Source organism: Nerophis lumbriciformis, linkage group LG24, assembly GCF_033978685.3.
Source record: "Nerophis lumbriciformis linkage group LG24, RoL_Nlum_v2.1, whole genome shotgun sequence".
In the NCBI taxonomy this organism is placed as follows: domain Eukaryota; kingdom Metazoa; phylum Chordata; class Actinopteri; order Syngnathiformes; family Syngnathidae; genus Nerophis; species Nerophis lumbriciformis.
The window spans coordinates 35430312-35448749 of NC_084571.2; the positions used below are offsets into that span (position 1 = coordinate 35430312).

Consider the following 18438-nt stretch of genomic DNA (forward strand, 5'->3'; position numbering starts at 1 on the left):
GGCGGCCGAATTCCTAAAGTTGTGCATCTTCACGCTCCTGAGGGGCTGGGCGACATTTTGGGGTAGGACTTTGGCAGGTTCTTGGTGCGCGTGTCCGGGTGTGAGATGCCGATGCCACTGTGCGCCTCTGCTTGCAGGTGCCAGGAAGGATGGCGATGCGTTTACGAAGGAGTCGGGGAAAACCGACTGAAGGCGATGGCCCGAATCCTGGCTCACGCCTGGACTTTTCTGGGTGTCTGTTGACAGGATTTTAGCAGAAAAACAAGAAGGTAAATTATTTTAAATGATTTAAGGCAGGGGTGTTTTTTCCCATTGAGGGCCACATTGCAGTTCTGGCTGCTCTAAGATGGCCGCATGTTACAGTGAATAAATATATATATATATATATATATATATATATATATATATATATATATATATATATATGTATGTGTGGGGAAAAAAATCACAAGACTATTTCATCTCTACAGGCCTGTTTCATGAGGGGGGGTACCCTCAATCATCAGGAGATTTTAATGGGAGCATTCGCATATCATGGTTTATATAGGGCACAGAGTGGGTGGGTACAGGCTGGCGTAGGGGCTGTGTGCTCTGTGGGCTCTGTGCCCTATATAAACCATGATATGCGAATGCTCCCATTAAAATCTCCTGATGATTGAGGGTACCCCCCCTCATGAAACAGGCCTGTAGAGATGAAATAGTCTTGTGATTTTTTTCCCACACATACATATATTGCGCTCTACTACGGTATCGAGCACTATTTTTTGGATAACCTTATTAAGACATATATATATATATATATATATATATATATATATATATATATATATATATATATAAGAGGCACTGCCTCTTAAAGGCACGTACACACACTCCGTTCTCATGAAACATCTCAACTGCAAATTTATTAAAAATAAAAAACTAAGAAATCACAGCCTTTGCCATGAAACTCAAAAGTGAGCTCATGGGCATCTTTCCTGCAAATCTGGACTAAATCTGGTTTCGATGTACACATCTGAATAGCTTTCTTGTACGTCTACATTAGACGTGGATTAACGGTACATCTTCTGACATTGTAAGCACACACACAAATTATTTTAACAAAAACACAATCTGGATGAAATCCAGATTATGTTTACACAGACACAGTTTGATCAAGGTCAAATGTGATCCAAGTTAAATTTACAGCATCAGACACCACATTCAAACAACTTCCCAACACATCTAGTTTAGATGTACAATTGTACACATCTGAATAGTTTCTTTTTTAATCTACATCGGATATGGATTACTTTTACATCTTCTGACACTGCACACACAATTCAAATCACTCACAATCTAGATCAGATCCTGATTAAATTTACATTTACCGGTAATTTAATTTTTTTTGCAAATTTGGTTTGGAAGTACAAATCCAAATCGCTTTCTTCTACATCTATATCAGTTCCAGAATACATTTCCATCTTCTGACTCCGCACACACACGTCAAATTGCTCAATTATATGCACAGCGTTTGACCCCAAATACACACACTCTCAATAGTCTTCCCTGCAAATCTGGACTAAATCTGGTTTAGATCCACACACCTGAATAGCTTTCTTGTACGTTTAGATTAGACCTGGATTAAAAGTACATCTTCTGACATTGTACGCACTAGCGCAAATTTGACAAAAACACAATTTGTATCTAATCCAGATTATGTTTACACAGACACAGTTTGATCAAGGTCAAATATGATCCAAGTTCAATTTACAGCATCTGACACCACATTGAAACAACATTCCAACAAACCCAGTTTAGCTGTACAATTGTACACATCTGAATAGTTTCTTTTTTAATCTAGATCGGATATGGATTACGTTTACATCTTCTGACACTGCACACAATCTAGATCTGATCCAGATTAAATTTATAGCGTGTGACCCCCCCACATACAACCACACACATGCTTAAACAGTTTTTTTGCAAATCTGGAACAAATCTGGTTTGGAAGTACAAATCCAAATAGCTTTCTTCTACATCGATATCAGTTCCGGATTACATTTCCGCACACACACACACACGTCAAATTTCTCAAATAATCTACATGAGATCCAGATTATATTTACAGCGTCTGAGCCCAAATACACACACACACTCTCAAACATCTTTCCTGCAAATCTGGACTAAATCTGGTTTAGATGTACACATATGAATAGCTTTCTTGTACGTCTCGATTAGACCTGGATCAAAAGTACATTTTCTGACATTGTGTGTACACACACACACACACGCAAATTATTTTACAAAAACCCAATCTGGATCTAATCCAGATTATGTTTACACAGTCTGATCAAGGTCAAATCTAGATATAATCCAAGGTAAATTTACAGCATCTGACACCACGTTCAAACAACTTCCCAACACATCTAGCTTAGATGTACAATTGTACACATCTGAATAGTTTCCTCTTTAATCTGGATCAGATATGGATTACGTTTACATTTTCTGACACTGCACACACACAAGTCAAATCACTCACACAATCTAGACCTGATCCAGATTAAATTTACATTTAATTTACATTTTCTTGCAAATCTGGAACGAATCTGGTTTGGAAGTACAAATCCAAATCGCTTTCTTCTACATCTATGTCAATTCTGGATTACATTTTCATTTTCTGACTCCGCACACACACCTCAAATAGCTCAGTTATATTTACAGAGCCTGACCCCAATTACACACACTCTTAAACATAATTCCTGCAAATCTGGACTAAATCTGGTTTAGATGTACACATCTGAATAGCTTTCTTGTACGTCTCGATTAGACCTGGATTAAAAGTACATCTTTTGACATTGTACGCATGCACTCAAATTATTTTGCAAAAACACAATCTGGATCAGATCCTACTCACGCATTTAAACGGCTTCCCACTAAATCTGGATCAAATCTGGTTTAAACATTTGGATACCCTGAGGAACGTCTAAGTAGAATAATAGTTTTTTCTTAAAAACATACTATTTTCAGATGTCTGCTCTTCAGAGTGTCCATGCTCCACCTCTTGTGGCTCATGTTTCACAGGCAACAGTTCGGGCAGCTCTGGCGTGGATTGAGGAGGCTAAGTGAGGACATAGAAATGTAAACATTAAACAAGAATTGGAACTATATGTTAAAACACTCTCTACCTCTAACAACCAAAAAGCTGTGAAAACGATGATGCTGTGTTCCAAATGTAAATTATTTACTGAAATTGTGTGAGCCTATGGCTTTGCACTTAGTATATATATATATATATATATATATATATATATATATATATATATATATATATATATATATATATATATATATGTATATATTGCATTCTATTTTAGTTACTTTGAGTTTACAACCCCCTGGCGCTGTTTTGTACTGTTTTTGTACTTATTTTGACTATTATTTCTCAACTGTTTGTAAATGTTGCAATTTATAATTAAAAGTTTATAAAATTTAAAAAAATTACAAAATAAAAATGTAAACATGGCGCTTTCTTATGACGTCATAGCTATTTTAAACATAGACATCTTGCAATTAGACGCAGCATTGGCTGCTGTGACGAGAGAAATTCGGCAGCCATCTTGAAGTGGTGATGAGGAGCCGGCGAGCAGCCTAAACTGACAGTTGACAGATAAAAAACAAAGATGGTGTTCAGCGTTTTCCTGCTCAAATGAGCGGACTGTTGAAAATAGGAATCGGGGGATTACTTTTCACAAGTAAGATTCAACATTAACGAACTATTGGTTGTATTTTGTGAAAAGAATATTACCACAGAGTTGAGAAGGAGCAAAGATCTTCAATAGTACTGAAATCGTAGCCGCTAGCAAACAAGAGTATGACCATAATAGAATTGATTGTCAATGAAATTAATTACATTTAAAAATGTCATACTTGAATAACATAAAGTTGAAATAAATGATGAAGATAAAGATTGTATAAGCCAACAGGGGTAAAAGTTAGGACCACAGTCCAGATTGTGTAGGGAGAGTGGGGTAATTAAAGACATAAAAACTTTCAGGTGTTTATATATGTTTATGTTAAGTATTTGGCAGACGCTTTTATCCAAAGCGACATACATAAAAAATACATATAAAACAATCACTGTAAACATGATCATTTAAGGGAAGAATGTAATACAAAATATCAATACAAAGTGTCAAGACAGAATAAACTCTCAGAGTAAACAGAGATACAGTCTATAGGTCCCCAAGATATAGAGATATCTAATGTATTCATACATTGTTTATGTAGGATGTACGCATGTATATATAACCTAATCATATTGTTTCTTCAATTTAAAAATAGCTGACCGTTTTTTTCCCCCTTCTCTGGGATTATATTCCCAGTTTTGATCTCGGACGCATACTTGCCAACCTTGAGACCTCTAAATTCGGGAGATTTGGGAAGGGGGCGGAGGTGAGGTGGGCGGGGCCGGGGTTAAGGGGGGAGGAGTATATTTACAGCTAGAATTCACTGAAATTCTTATTTCTTATATATATATATATATATATATATATATATATATATATATAAGAAATACTTGAATTTCAGTGAATTCTAGCTATATATATGTATTTTATTATATATATATGTACCGGTATACAGGTAAAAGCCAGTAAATTAGAATATTTTGAAAAACTTGATTTATTTCAGTAATTGCATTCAAAAGGTGTAACTTGTACATTATATTTATTCATTGCACACAGACTGATGCATTCAAATGTTTATTTCATTTAATTTTGATGATTTGAAGTGGCAACAAATGAAAATCCAAAATTCCGTGTGTCACAAAATTAGAATATTACTTAAGGCTAATACAAAAAAGGGATTTTTAGAAATGTTGGCCAACTTAAAAGTATGAAAATGAAAAATATGAGCATGTACAATACTCAATACTTGGTTGGAGCTCCTTTTGCCTCAATTACTGCATTAATGCGGCGTGGCATGGAGTCGATGAGTTTCTGGCACTGCTCAGGTGTTATGAGAGCCCAGGTTGCTCTGATAGTGGCCTTCAACTCTTCTGCGTTTTTGGGTCTGGCATTCTGCATCTTCCTTTTCACAATACCCCACAGATTTTCTATGGGGCTAAGGTCAGGGGAGTTGGCGGGCCAATTTAGAACAGAAATACCATGGTCCGTAAACCAGGCACGGGTAGATTTTGCGCTGTGTGCAGGCGCCAAGTCCTGTTGGAACTTGAAATCTCCATCTCCATAGAGCAGGTCAGCAGCAGGAAGCATGAAGTGCTCTAAAACTTGCTGGTAGACTGCTGCGTTGACCCTGGATCTCAGGAAACAGAGTGGACCGACACCAGCAGATGACATGGCACCCCAAACCATCACCCAACCATGCAAATTTTGCATTTCCTTTGGAAATCGAGGTCCCAGAGTCTGGAGGAAGACAGGAGAGGCACAGGATCCACGTTGCCTGAAGTCTGGTGTAAAGTTTCCACCATCAGTGATGGTTTGGGGTGCCATGTCATCTGCTGGTGTCGGTCCACTCTGTTTCCTAAGATCCAGGGTCAACGCAGCCGTCTACCAGCAAGTTTTAGAGCACTTCATGCTTCCTGCTGCTGACCTGCTCTATGGAGATGGAGATTTCAAGTTCCAACAGGACTTGGCGCCTGCACACAGCGCAAAATCTACCCGTGCCTGGTTTACGGACCTTGGTTTATGTGTCCTTTATCATAGCTACATGTATGACAAAAAAAACACACGTGAAAATCAGTGTTATTCAGTGAGGTAAGATTAATTAAATGCTCCTGCCAAATGAATTGCACTGAGTGGAGCGGATCACCACTCCAAGATGGCGACCCCGCGTCTCGTTAGCGCCAGTAAGCAGTAGCGCTCGATGCTGCGTACCCTTATATAAGATGTCTATGATTTTAAACGTCACACAAAACTCACGTTGGATGCCGGATGCTCTTCTTCTTTGACCACAGCGTGTGTCTCGGCGGATGAGCTCGTGTAGTCACTAGGAGGCAACAGTTGATGAATAAATACTTACTAACACGGCCATGATGGCACCAAGCAGCCGTACCTCTGAGTCACATGTGCGCTCCAGTCGGGCTCCAGCAGCACGGAACCCTCCAAGCCGACCACCACGTCCTGCCTGCCTCTCTGGGCCAGGTGCAGCAACTTCTCCATTAGATGGAGCTTCTCGGTGAGGGAAACGATCTCGTTTCGCCCGCGGGTGATCTCGATTCTCAGCATCTTCGACTCAATTTCCACCAGTTTGCCAATCTCCATCACAGCTGCTTTGGACAGCGCGTCCATGATGGCTACTAACTGCGTCTGGAAGCAGAAAGTAGACATGTTGTGCACGGCGGAGGACGTTGCAACACAGCAAACTGTGTGTTTCTGTGCAGCGCTACAGGAAGTGCTGCTTCCATCTAGCGGTTGGGAGGAAATCTTACACCTAAAAATAAAAATTATGCTGAGAAGCAGTCACCATTTTAAGAATCGTTTTAACAATTTTTGGTCAATATTTTTTCCTCCTTGGCCACTGAATCATAAAAACCTTAATTAACCACAATTCCCCACGGTATAAACAGAGCACGTGATTGGCTACACTCGTTACAGGAAGTGATTGTCTATCGTATTTAATTAAACCGTTTTAGCATTTACTTTGCAATGAAATATGTGTGTGGTTGAAATATGTTTTCTTCTCAACAACTTGCTAATATATGAAACATTCCCAGCTCTCTCAGTGAGAGAGATTTACGTGGACCCCGACTTAGTTGAAAAGTTGAAAAACTTAAGCGGGTTGTTACCATTTAGTGGCCAATTGTACGGAATATGTACTGAATTGTGCAATCTACTAATAATAGATTCAATCAATCAAAAAAAAAAGTTGGATACTCCGTTTATTTATTTATTTATTATTATTATTTTTATTTTATTATTATTAATATTAATTTATTAATAATATTTATAAATGTATAATATTTATGTATTTGCTATTATTTATTTATTTATTATTATTTATGTATGTATTTTTTTAAATTTTAATTTAGGGCAGCACGGTGGTACATGGGTTAGCTAGTGCAGGGGGTCGGGAACCTTTTTGGCTGAGAGAGCCATGAAAGCCAAATATTTTAAAATGTATTTCCGTGAGAGCCATATAATATTTTTTAACACTGAATACAACTAGATGCGTGCATTTTTAAGTAAGACCAACATTTTTAGAGTATAACAAGTCTCTTATACTTTTTAATAACATTGTTATTCTGAAGCTAACCAATAATAAATAAAATACTTCTTAACATTACTTCTTGAACAGGTGCGGTAGAAAACGGATGGATGGATTAAAATGCATGAGAATGTTTTATATTTTGAAAGTTATTTTTAACACTGTGATTACCAGCGCAATTATTCATTACTTATCGTGTTAAACAATGTCAGCTAAGATTTATCTGAGAGCCAGATGCAGTCATCAAAAGAGCCACATCTGGCTCTAGAGCCATAGGTTCCTCACAATACGATACGTTTATCCATCCATCCATTTTCTACCGCTTATTCCCTTCGGGGTCGCGGGGGGGGCTGGAGCCTATCTCAGCTACAATCGGGCGGAAGGCGGGGTACACCCTGGACAAGTCGCCACCTCATCGCAGGATACGTTTATTTATGTATTTATTATTATTATTTTATTATTATTAATATTTATTTATTTATTATTATTATTTATTATTATTTATTATTATTTATTATTATTTATTATTATTTATTTATTATTGTTTATTTATGTATTTTTATTTTTATTTTTATTTTAAATTTAGGGCAGCACGGTGGAACAGGGTTTGGTGCATGTGCTCCACAATACGATACGTTTATTTATTTATTTATTATTATTCTTTTATTTTATTATTATTAATATTTATTTATTTATTATTATCCATCCATCCATCTTCTTCCGCTTATCCGAGGTCGGGTAGCGGGGGTAGCAGCCTAAGCAGGGAAGCCCAGACTTCCCTCTCCCCAGCCACTTTGTCCAGCTCTTCCCAGGGGATCCCGAGGCGTTCCCAGGCCAGTCGGGAGACATAATCTTCCCAACGTGTCCTGGGTCTTCCCCGTGGCCTCCTACCGGTCGGACATGCCCTAAACACCTCCCTAGGGAGGCGTTCGGGTGGCATCCTGAGCAGATGCCCGAACCACCTCATCTGGCTCCTCTCCATGTGGAGGAGGATGTATTTATAATGATTTATTTATGTATTTATTTATTTTTTTAATTTAGGGCAGCACGGTGGTACAGGGGTTAGTGCATGTGCCTCACAATACGAAGGTCCTGCGTAGCCCTGAGTTCAATCCCGTGCTCGGGATATTTCTGTGTGGAGTTTTCATGTTCTTCCTGTGACTGCGTGGGTTCCCTTCCACCTCCAAAGACATGAACCTGGGGATAGGCTGATTGGCAACACTAAATTGGCCCTAGTGTGTGAATGTTGTCTGTCTATCTGTCTATCTGTGTTGGCCCTGCGATGAGTTGGCGACTTGTCCAGGGTGTACACCGCCTTCCGCCCATGTGCAGCTGAGATAGGCTCCAGCACCCCCCGCGACCACAAAAGGAACAAGCGGTAGAAAAATGGATGGATGGATGGATATTTTTATTTTTTTATTGAACAACATACATACATTTATAATTCACACAAAAACCCAAGGCACTTTCAACATCAAGAAGAAAAAAAACAACTATAGATAGAGTAATAATACTAAAAGAAATATGAAAAAAAGGGGGGGGGGAAAGGCCTACCTAAATCACTTTAAATGTTTTTAATAAGGATATCAATTTAAGGGCTTTTGTACTATAATTTTCCAAGATTTGATTGATAATTTTTACCCATTAAGCCAATTGGAAAATGAAGGCCTTACTTTCATAAAACGACATTTATGTAAAAAAAAAAAAAAAAAAAAAATTTTGCCTGGAGCATAATGATGTTGACCAGCATTTCTATGTTACAGTCGTTTATAAAAAATACCAAATGTGATCTCTTCTATAGAGAATGGGGATATCTCCACACCCTTGTTTCTCAGCCACTCTCTGATCTCCTCCCAAAACACATGTACATTCTCACATTCCACAAACAGATGATTGACATCCTCTACAGCTCCACAGATATAACAGGCATCAAACTCCATGTTGAATTTCAGTTTCAAAAAATCATTTTAAGGGTATATTGCATTAATAATTTTAAATTGTATTTCTTTAATTTTGTGAAGAATTGGTGTGTAATATATCTTGTCCTTATTTTCCTTAGCTCAACTTTTGTAAACTCCTTTCAGGATATATTGTCTATGAACTGTGCCCCGGAAAATATTCTGTCACTAAAACTGCCCTCCTATATTTGTTGGAACATTTTTCATCACAGAAATGAACATTTTCAATAACTTTTCAGACAAGGGGTAGTATTTGAAAGTAAAACATCTTGAGTCACCATAGATTTTAAGGATAGAGGTATTGTTTTGGTGATCTTTTGAAAGAGATTTTTTTAACAAGTTGGATACTCCGTTTACAAAAAAAAAAAAAAAAAGATACCTCATTTACCACAATGCACCGCGGTCCAAACACAGAGCATAATTGGCTATTTAATCTCGTTCAAGGACGTGATTGCTATTTAACGATTTAAATTAATAGTTTATATAGCGATTACGTGTCATATGGGTACCAACATTTTTGGAATCGTTTCAGTCTTCTTTTTTACTTTCTAAACTAATTTCTTTTCCTCAGGCCACTTAGTTGGACTTTACCATAATGCACCGCGGTCCAAAAACGGAATGTGATTGGTTATTTAATCTCGTTCCAGGAAGTGATTGCTATTTAACGATTTAAATGAATAGTTTTAGCATTTATATAGCAGTTACGTGTCATATGGGTACCAACATTTTTGGAATCTTTTCAGTGTTCTTTTTTACTTTCTAAACTAATTTATTTTCCTCAGGCCAAGTAGTTGGATTTTACCATAATGCACCGCGGTCCAAAAACGGATGTGATTGACTATTTAATCTCGTTCCAGGAAGTGATTGATATTTAATTATTTAAATGAATAGTTTTAGCATTTATACAGCAATTCCGTGTCATATGGGTACCAACATTTTTGGAATATTTTTAGTGTTCTTTTTTACTATTTAAACTAACTTATTTTCCTCAGGCCACTTAGTTGGATTGTACCATAATGCACCGCGGTCCAAAAACGGATGCGATTGACTATTTAATCTCGTTCCAGGAAGTGATTGCTATTTAATGATTTAAATGAATAGTTTTAGCATTTATATAGCAATTACGTGTCATATGGGTACCGATATTTTTGGAATATTTTCAGTGTTCTTTTTTTTACTTTCTAAACTATTTTATTTTCCTCAGGCCACTTAGTTGGATTGTACCATAATGCACCGCGGTCCAAAGACGGAATGTGATTGGCTGTTAAAAATTCGCTGCAGGAAGTGATATTACATTCGCCGACTGAAAATCTTCGTCCTCCACTTTCAACGCCCTTGTATCTGGTAAATGCTGTTTTTAACCTCATAAACTGTAGTTTGAAGATAGTTTGGACCGTATTTGAAATGAGAAAATAGTTATTTCCTTCATGTTTACAGATTTTTAAAACGTTTTTGTACCCCGCCTTCCGCCCGAATGCAGGGACAATCGGTAGAAAATGGATGGATGGGTGTGTTTTGTAGATTCCTGTTTCACTGTTGAAAATCAAATAATTAACTTCACTGTTTCCTCATTGCTGCAAAAAAAAGGACATGTGTCACGGTGACTTGCAAAAACTGTTTCCTCACATACTTGATTGCAACATTTGTATCTGTTCTTTCGTCCAGGCAGCATGGCTGGCAGGAGAGTTGTGGTGTTCCCCTCCTTAGCAGAGCTGGGTCCAGCACTGGCCCACCTGGTGACCTCTCGGGCTGAGAGGGCCATCACCTCCAGGGGCAGGTTCACCCTGGGTCTCTCGGGAGGAAGCCTGGTGACCACGCTCAGCAAAGAACTGCTGGCCACGGCGGGCCTGGACTGCAGCAAGTGGTTGGTGGGGTTCTGTGATGAACGAGTGGTACCTTTTGACAACCCCGAAAGCACATATGGGCTCTATAAGGTACTAGTGCATAGTTTTGTTGATTTGGTTGCATCCATTGTAAATATACTTGCTCACATGAACTAAACTACTGCTCTTTTCCCTCCAGAATCTTTTATTTTCCAAGATTAATATCCCGGAAGATGGAATTTTGTCCATTGACTCCTCCCTACCAGTGAACGAGTGTGCTGAAGATTATGCTCGCACACTACAAAAGGTGCGTCATCTATTTACAGGGCTCGAATGCAACCACGGCAAAAGCCGCGACCGCCTTCATGACTTGCCGTCATGCCCTAAAAAATTGACCAACATCCGCGACAAGAACATGCCGTGACCGACCTTGACTTTTTACATGTTAATGGACAAGGGATGTAACAGTAAAGGGTATAATTAGAGATGTCCGATAATGGCTTTTTTCCCGATATTCCGATATTGTCCAACTCTTAATTATCGATTCCGATATCAACCGATACCGATATATACAGTCGTGGTATTAACACATTATTATGCCTAATTTTGTTGTGATGCCCCGCTGGATGCATTAAACAATGTAACAAGGTTTTCCAAAATAAATCAACTCAAGTTATGGGGAAAAAATGCCAACATGGCACTGCCATATTTAGTATTGAAGTCACAAAGTGCATTATTTTTTTTAACATGCCTCAAAACAGGGGTTAGTGCATCTGCCTCACAATACGAAGGTCCTGAGTAGTCTTGGGTTCAATCCCGGGCTCGGGATCTTTCTGTGTGGAGTTTGCATGTCCTCCCCGTGACTGCGTGGGTTCCCTCCGGGTACTCCGGCTTCCTCCCACTTCCAAAGACATGCACCTGGGGATAAGTTGATTGGCAACACTAAAAAATTGGCCCTAGTGTGTGGATGTGAGTGTGAATGTTGTCTGTCTATCTGTGTTGGCCCTGCGATGAGGTGGCGACTTGTCCAGGGTGTACCCCGCCTTCCGCCCGATTGTAGCTGAGATAGGCTCCAGCGCCCCCCGCGACCACAAAGGGAATAAGCGGTAGAAAATGGATGGATGGATGCCTCAAAACAGCAGCTTGGAATTTGGAACATGCTTTCCTTGAGAGAGCATGAGGAGGTGAGGCGGGCGGGGTTGAGGTATATTGTATATTGTAGCGTCCCGGAGGAGTTAGTGCTGCAAGGGGTTCTGGGTATTTGTTCTGTTGTGTTTATGTTGTGTTACGGTGCGGATGTTCTCCCGAAATGTGTTTGTCCTTCTTGTTTGGTGTGGGTTCACAGTGTGGCGCATATTTGTAACAGTGTTAAAGTTGTTTATACGGCCACCCTCAGTGTGACCTGTATGGCTGTTGACCAAGTATGCTTGGCATTCACTTGTGTGTGTGTGAAAAGCCGTAGATATTATGTGATTGGGCCGGCACGCAAAGGCAGTGCCTTTAAGGTTTATTGGCGCTCTGTATTTCACCTCTACGTCCGTGTACACAGCGGCGTTTTAAAAAGTCATGAATTGTACTTTTTGAAACCGATACCGCTAATTTTGAAACCGATACCGTTAATTTCCGATATTACATTTTAAAGCATTTATCGGCCGATAATATCGGCAGTCCAATATTATCGGACATCTCTAGGTATAATGATAATTCGCAATAAAATTCCTAACGGTTAGTAATACCGTCTAATTTTTGAATTATCGATAAAACTTAATTTATTAATGCATTTTAGGCAACACGAAGTCAGGCGCATGCGCACTAGCGTCGTTTGGCTTGATAATCATGGCGGACAAGCTACACGGACTTTGCTCGGGAGATTTCCCCTCGGAGTAAACGGAGCCAAGCGCTTGGTTTAGCGTCATTTTCCCTCTCTTCCCGCCGTGCGTTTAAGAGCGCACTGTTGTATTTAGATGGAGACAGGTGTGGACAATATTGGAGACACTTGTCCCCACACTAAAAGTACACAGCAAAGGAGGAAACTATTTGTTGCTTTCATCTTCTCAATACAGTGTTCATCAGCTGCTGTGACTGAGAGTTAATGATGTGAGGAAACATGCAGCAACTTCTTTATAAAGTCTTTAGTTTGTTGACTGAGATGTTCACTCGTCCTTTATTTAACTGCAAACTGTATCAGTGTTAGAGATGCGCGGTTTGCGGACACAACCGCGGAGTCCGCGGATAATCCGCGGGTCGGGCGGGTGACATGACGAAAAAAATAGATTTTAAATAGATGCGGGCGTGTTGCGGTTGAACCAATTCGGAAATATATATACATAGTTAAATGTTGTTACCCACATACGAAAAACGTTTAGATTTTATCGGTCCTTTAGGTGGAGCTGATGATGCATCACCGAAAAAGAAAAGGATTGACTTCACAGAATGGGAGGAGGATACACCTGTGCTTGTTGATGAAGTAGAGGATTATTCCTCTACAAACTTCCATCTCGACGGATCAGCAGAGGAAAATCTACTTTCCTTTTGGGGGAAACAAGGACAATCATTCCCACGACCACAACACCTTGCCAAGAGAATCCTATGCGTCCCAGCAAGTGAGCGCTCCTTCAGCGCAGCAGGGCGCATTTTAGAGGCCAGGCGCTCTCGCCTGAATCCTGGCACTGTAGATGCCATTTTATTCCTGCATAGTGCTAACAAAAAAAAAAAGTAAGTAGACATACGGTTGGATATGTTAAACGAATTAGTCTACGTTACCTAGGCTATACCAAATAAGCCCATGTCTAACCGATATTGAGTTCGGTCAGCTGAATAATTTTGATGGTTACGTGTTGTTTGGGCGCACTACAATGCAAAGGAATTAAGGCAATTGCGTTGTTTATTGTGTTTTTTTCTATTCGAGATGTACTACTGTGTGTTAATTATTTGGCCTCGCTTTCAAGTGAAGCGCATCTCCGATTGGCGACAATGTAAGGCTATTTAGCCTGCTTTGTTTGTCGCGACCGTCTATTTTCATTATAATTCAAGTTTGATGATAAAGTGCAGTCTGATGGGTTTGATTTCCCCCCTTCAGCTTTTTGCCTTGGCCAATAAGTTGCAGGCAATTTATTATTATTATTTATTTAATTTATTTTTGTTTAAATAGGGATGACATACATATGTTATTTGTATAATTTAAGTTTGTGCGCGTGATTGACAGCCTAAGGCTTATTGGATCAGTCTCCTTTCTTTAACAGGCAAAAGCTTTCTAACCTCACTAATGCCTTGCATTGTCTATATTAGATATATAACAACTGACGGATGGCGGGCGGGTGTGGTTTTGATAAAATGTTGGTTGGGTGGATGGCGGATGGATGACGACTTTTGTGATGCGGTTGCGGATGAAATAATTGCCTATCCGCGCATCTCTAATCAGTGTTCAAATAACATCAAAACTAGCTCAAATGTTTTGTCATCTCTTTGAATTGAACGCAGGCTGTGAAGATTGTGTATTCGATGTGAGAGGTGACACTCCTCTTTATTTTTGTTGGCCAAACTGTTGCACTGAACCATAAGGAGGCGTTGGAGAATAACCAAGCTTGTTTATTAGACTTCAACTTCATTAACCAAACTGCTTTGAGTTTTATATTAATATTAAAAAGTAAACTCTATGCTTTTTTACATTACTTGTTTTTTTTATGTCACAAAGGTACTACTTTAAAAACCATTCATGTGACACAGCATTTTGTTATTGTGTAAAGTTAATTCCTATACAACATATTTCTGATCTTTTAACTCTTAATGGATCTGTCCCGATACAGCATCTGCATGTACATAACTTAAAAACATAAATAAATAATTATAATAAATACCTCCTTCTATCAAAATGTATAAATAGAGATAAAGGCATCATGTAATGACAAAAAGCTGACAAGTTGATCTGCGGTTTATCCGTTATACAGTGCTCAATACCGGAATAGAATGTTAGGCCAGGAAAGAACACAAAAGCTATATCATCCCTGCTTGGTACTCAGCATCAAGGGTTGGAATTGGGGGTTAAATCACCAAAAATGATTCCTGAGCGTGGCCACCGCTGCTGCTCACTGCTCCTCTCATCTCCCAGGGGGTGAACAAGGGGATGGGTCAAATGCAGAGGACACATTTCACCACACCTAGTATGTGTGTGACAATAATTGGTACTTTAACTTTAACTTAACTAACTAAACCCTGCGAAACAGGCTTGCAGGGATGATATAGCCTTTTGTGTTTTTTCCTGACCTCATATATATATATATATGTATGTATGCACTGTATATGCATGCATGCTTTGGCGCCCCTGCCTGGAAAAAATATAATGTTTGCCTTGGTGCCCTAAAATGTGAGCCCTCTTTTAAGGCAACGCTTGCCTTGACCTTAAAAAGTTAAAATTCGAGGCCTGCATTTAATTATGTTTACATTACAACCCTCAAACACACAGGCCTTCCCTGATGGTGACGTGCCCGTGTTTGATCTGCTTCTTCTGGGTATGGGGCCCGATGGACACATCTGCTCTCTCTTCCCAAACCACCCCCTTCTAGAGGTGAGCATTTCAATATTTTAGTTGTTGTCTGCAATACAAATAATTGGCTTTCATCCCACCCAACTACCAGGAGAGTGAAAAAATCGTGGCTCCTATCAGCGACTCTCCCAAACCACCGCCACAGCGCGTGACCATGACGTTGCCGGTGTTGAATGCAGCACGCTGCGCTGCGTTTGTGTCCACAGGAGGCAGCAAAGCATCAGTTTTAAAGGTAAAACTATCACAAATTTGACTCAAGAGTGTGAGATTTTGAATGTGTTCTTTTGCAGGAGGTACTGGAGGGAGGAGAAGGTCCAACGTTCCCAGCAGTACGCGTCTCCCCGACTAACGGCGAGCTGTTCTGGCTCATCGACGAGCCCGCCGCTGCGTCCTTGACTATGCAGGTGGAGAAGCCGGGCCATGGCGTCAAACTCTAGAACAGGGTTGTCAAACTCATGGAGGAAAATCTGTTCCCACGCGGGCCCGACGGGTAAAATCACGGCATAATAACTTTAAAAATACAACTTCACATTGTTTTTTTTTTCTTTTACTTCAGCCCAAAATAGAACAAGGACATTCTGGAAATGTACACATGACAAATAATCCTCTTGACAAAGCACTTCAAGTTAGTCAAAAATTCTGAGGGAAAAAATTGGTGCAGTTTCAAAAACAGCATGAAGAACACAATGAAATTAGACTTCATCTCAGTGTTTCTACAAACCAATTACACTTTAAGTCACAGCCCATTTTTGACTGAGAAAAACAAAATGAAGCAGAAATAAAAACGCTTCTATGTATCAACTACCTAATTTGTCATTTCCATTGTGGACTTTCTTTAAATTTGCAAAGAATACAATAATTTTCACAGAACTATATCAATGTGCTGTCTTATGCAGCATTTTAAAGGGGGTTACTAATTGTCAGAGGTGGGTAGTAACGTGCTACATTCACTCCGTTACATCTACTTGAGTAACTTTTGGGATAAATTGTACTTCTAAGAGTAGTTTTAATGCAACATACTTTTTCTTTTACTTGAGTATATTTATGGAGAAGAAACGCTACTTTTACTCCGCTCCATTTATCTACATTCAGCTCGCTACTCGCTACTGATTTTTATCGATCTGTTAATGCACGCTTTGTTTGTTTTGGTTTGTCAGACAGACCTTCAAAGTAGGATCCATCGCATGCCTGCGTTTCACCAATCAAATACAGTCACTGGGGACGTTTGACTCCGTTTCACCAATCAAACAGAGCCAGGCGGTCACATGATTAACTGAACATAAAGTTTCAGCGGCAAACAACAAGCTTAAGCTTTCCTCAATGTCAAATTTGAGGAAGCACATCGCGGTAACGTTAGTAGATATTTTGGCTGCCACCTTAGGCTGATGTTAGCTTCCCTGCTATGAATCACTGTCAATTGTACATCGTGTGGGGACATTTATTAATGCACTGCAGCCTCATAGACACACACGCATTCTTAGAAACACCAATCAGTGTGTTCCCAGGTGCAGCCCACACCTATCAGTTTATGGTTTGCGTAAAGGCTAACTTGTTATTTTCCTTTGTAATCTCTGCCTACTGAGCCTATGGTGCTGTTAAATTATTGCAGCTCAATTTGCCGTAATTTTTTTATGTTAATGTATAATTATTTAATATATATTATTGTTTTAGTTGCTTAAGAGATATTCCTGGCTCTGAATTTGCTCATTGCTATTTTTATGTTTTTGTGCATTATTTGTTGCCGTCATCGTTAAACGAACAGGTTACTCATCAGTTACTCAGTACTTGAGTAGTTTTTTTCACAACATACTTCTTACTTTTACTCAAGTAAATATTTGGGTGACTACTCCTTACTTTTACTTGAGTAATAAATCTCTAAAGTAACACTACTCTTACTTCAGTACAATTTCTGGCTACTCTACCCACCTCTGCTAATTGTTTATTTTACTCCTGTTTGTTTTACATTTGCTTGCCTAATATAATTGCTATTGGGACATCCAGTGGACACATTTAGAACAGCAGTTTCTTTAATTTAAAACTGCAGCTTAATTTTACACTAGGAAAACTCATCTCACGGGCCAGATTGAACCTGTCCGGGCCGCATGTTTGACATCCCTGCTCTAGAACATTCCAAGCACATATGAAGAAGATATTTTGTGCACTTCTTTTTTGTTATTCCTAGACAAAATAGAGACTGACTAAAGATGCTGATAGATGACTGAAAAGGTGCTTGTCGAATGTATAATATTTAGTTTTATACCTGCAGTATGAAGACACAAACAATAGAAGAACCAATAAAACTACATATCTCATTCCTGACCTTTTTGAGTTTTATGACTGTGCAAGTCCTTTCGACTATCTAAATTAAAATGCTAGGTTTTACAGAGCTATTATGTTGGTTGTAGTTTAGTCAGACAGACAAGTGTCCTAATATTTAGTGGCACAGTGACAGGAGTCAAAATGCAATAAACAAAAACACAAACTGTGCAAAATATTGTCTTTTTGAAGGCTACATTTTTACGACAGCATTTTTTGGGGGTCCTATTAGGTTGTGCGGGTGTACAACATCTCCATGACAAGCAAAGTGTTTGATCCTATTAAAATGTTACTAATGGTCCCAAGATATGCAGTGTTGAGTGGGACACATTTTTTAATAGATATTACACCTTTTATATATTAATTTAAATGTGTCAATATCATGGGAATTACGTGTATAAATGTGTCATTCATTAATTTAATGTAAAAGTAAATGATGTTGTTTTTTTTCAGTATTCATTTCGCAATTTACTTATTTCATTATTTAGTGATTTATTTAATTATTACATGAATTTATAGTCCGTGTCAAACAGCCATCAAATTACATGGGCGGGGCTATAGGGAATGTAGTCCAACTATTGCCTTGGTCTGA

At 39.0% G+C, this 18438-nt stretch overlaps 1 protein-coding gene across 2 annotated transcripts; it reads left to right on the forward strand.

Annotated features, from left to right (window-relative positions):
* Positions 1 to 10364: 10364 nt before the first annotated feature.
* On the forward strand, positions 10365 to 17849 carry pgls (6-phosphogluconolactonase). Of its 2 annotated transcripts, none has more exons than XM_061982038.2 (6): positions 10365 to 10508; positions 10830 to 11098; positions 11187 to 11294; positions 15450 to 15551; positions 15622 to 15762; positions 15821 to 17849. In XM_061982038.2, exons 2-6 carry the CDS (start codon positions 10835 to 10837, stop codon positions 15965 to 15967), a joined length of 762 nt encoding a protein of 253 aa, XP_061838022.2. In that variant the 5' UTR covers positions 10365 to 10508; positions 10830 to 10834; the 3' UTR covers positions 15968 to 17849. The 2 variants fall into 2 exon arrangements, with proteins under 2 accessions (XP_061838022.2, XP_061838021.2); XM_061982037.2 differs by lacking the exon at positions 10365 to 10508 and adding an exon at positions 10539 to 10672.
* Positions 17850 to 18438: the final 589 nt, after the last annotated feature.

Coding starts and splice junctions, on each gene's coding strand:
- pgls (XM_061982037.2), top strand. CDS start 10,639: ATGCAGGGACAATCGGTAGAAAATGGATGGATGG. Junction 10,673..10,829: donor GGTAGAAAATGGATGGATGG/GTGTGTTTTGTA, acceptor TCTTTCGTCCAG/GCAGCATGGCTGGCAGGAGA. Junction 11,295..15,449: donor ATGCTCGCACACTACAAAAG/GTGCGTCATCTA, acceptor TCAAACACACAG/GCCTTCCCTGATGGTGACGT.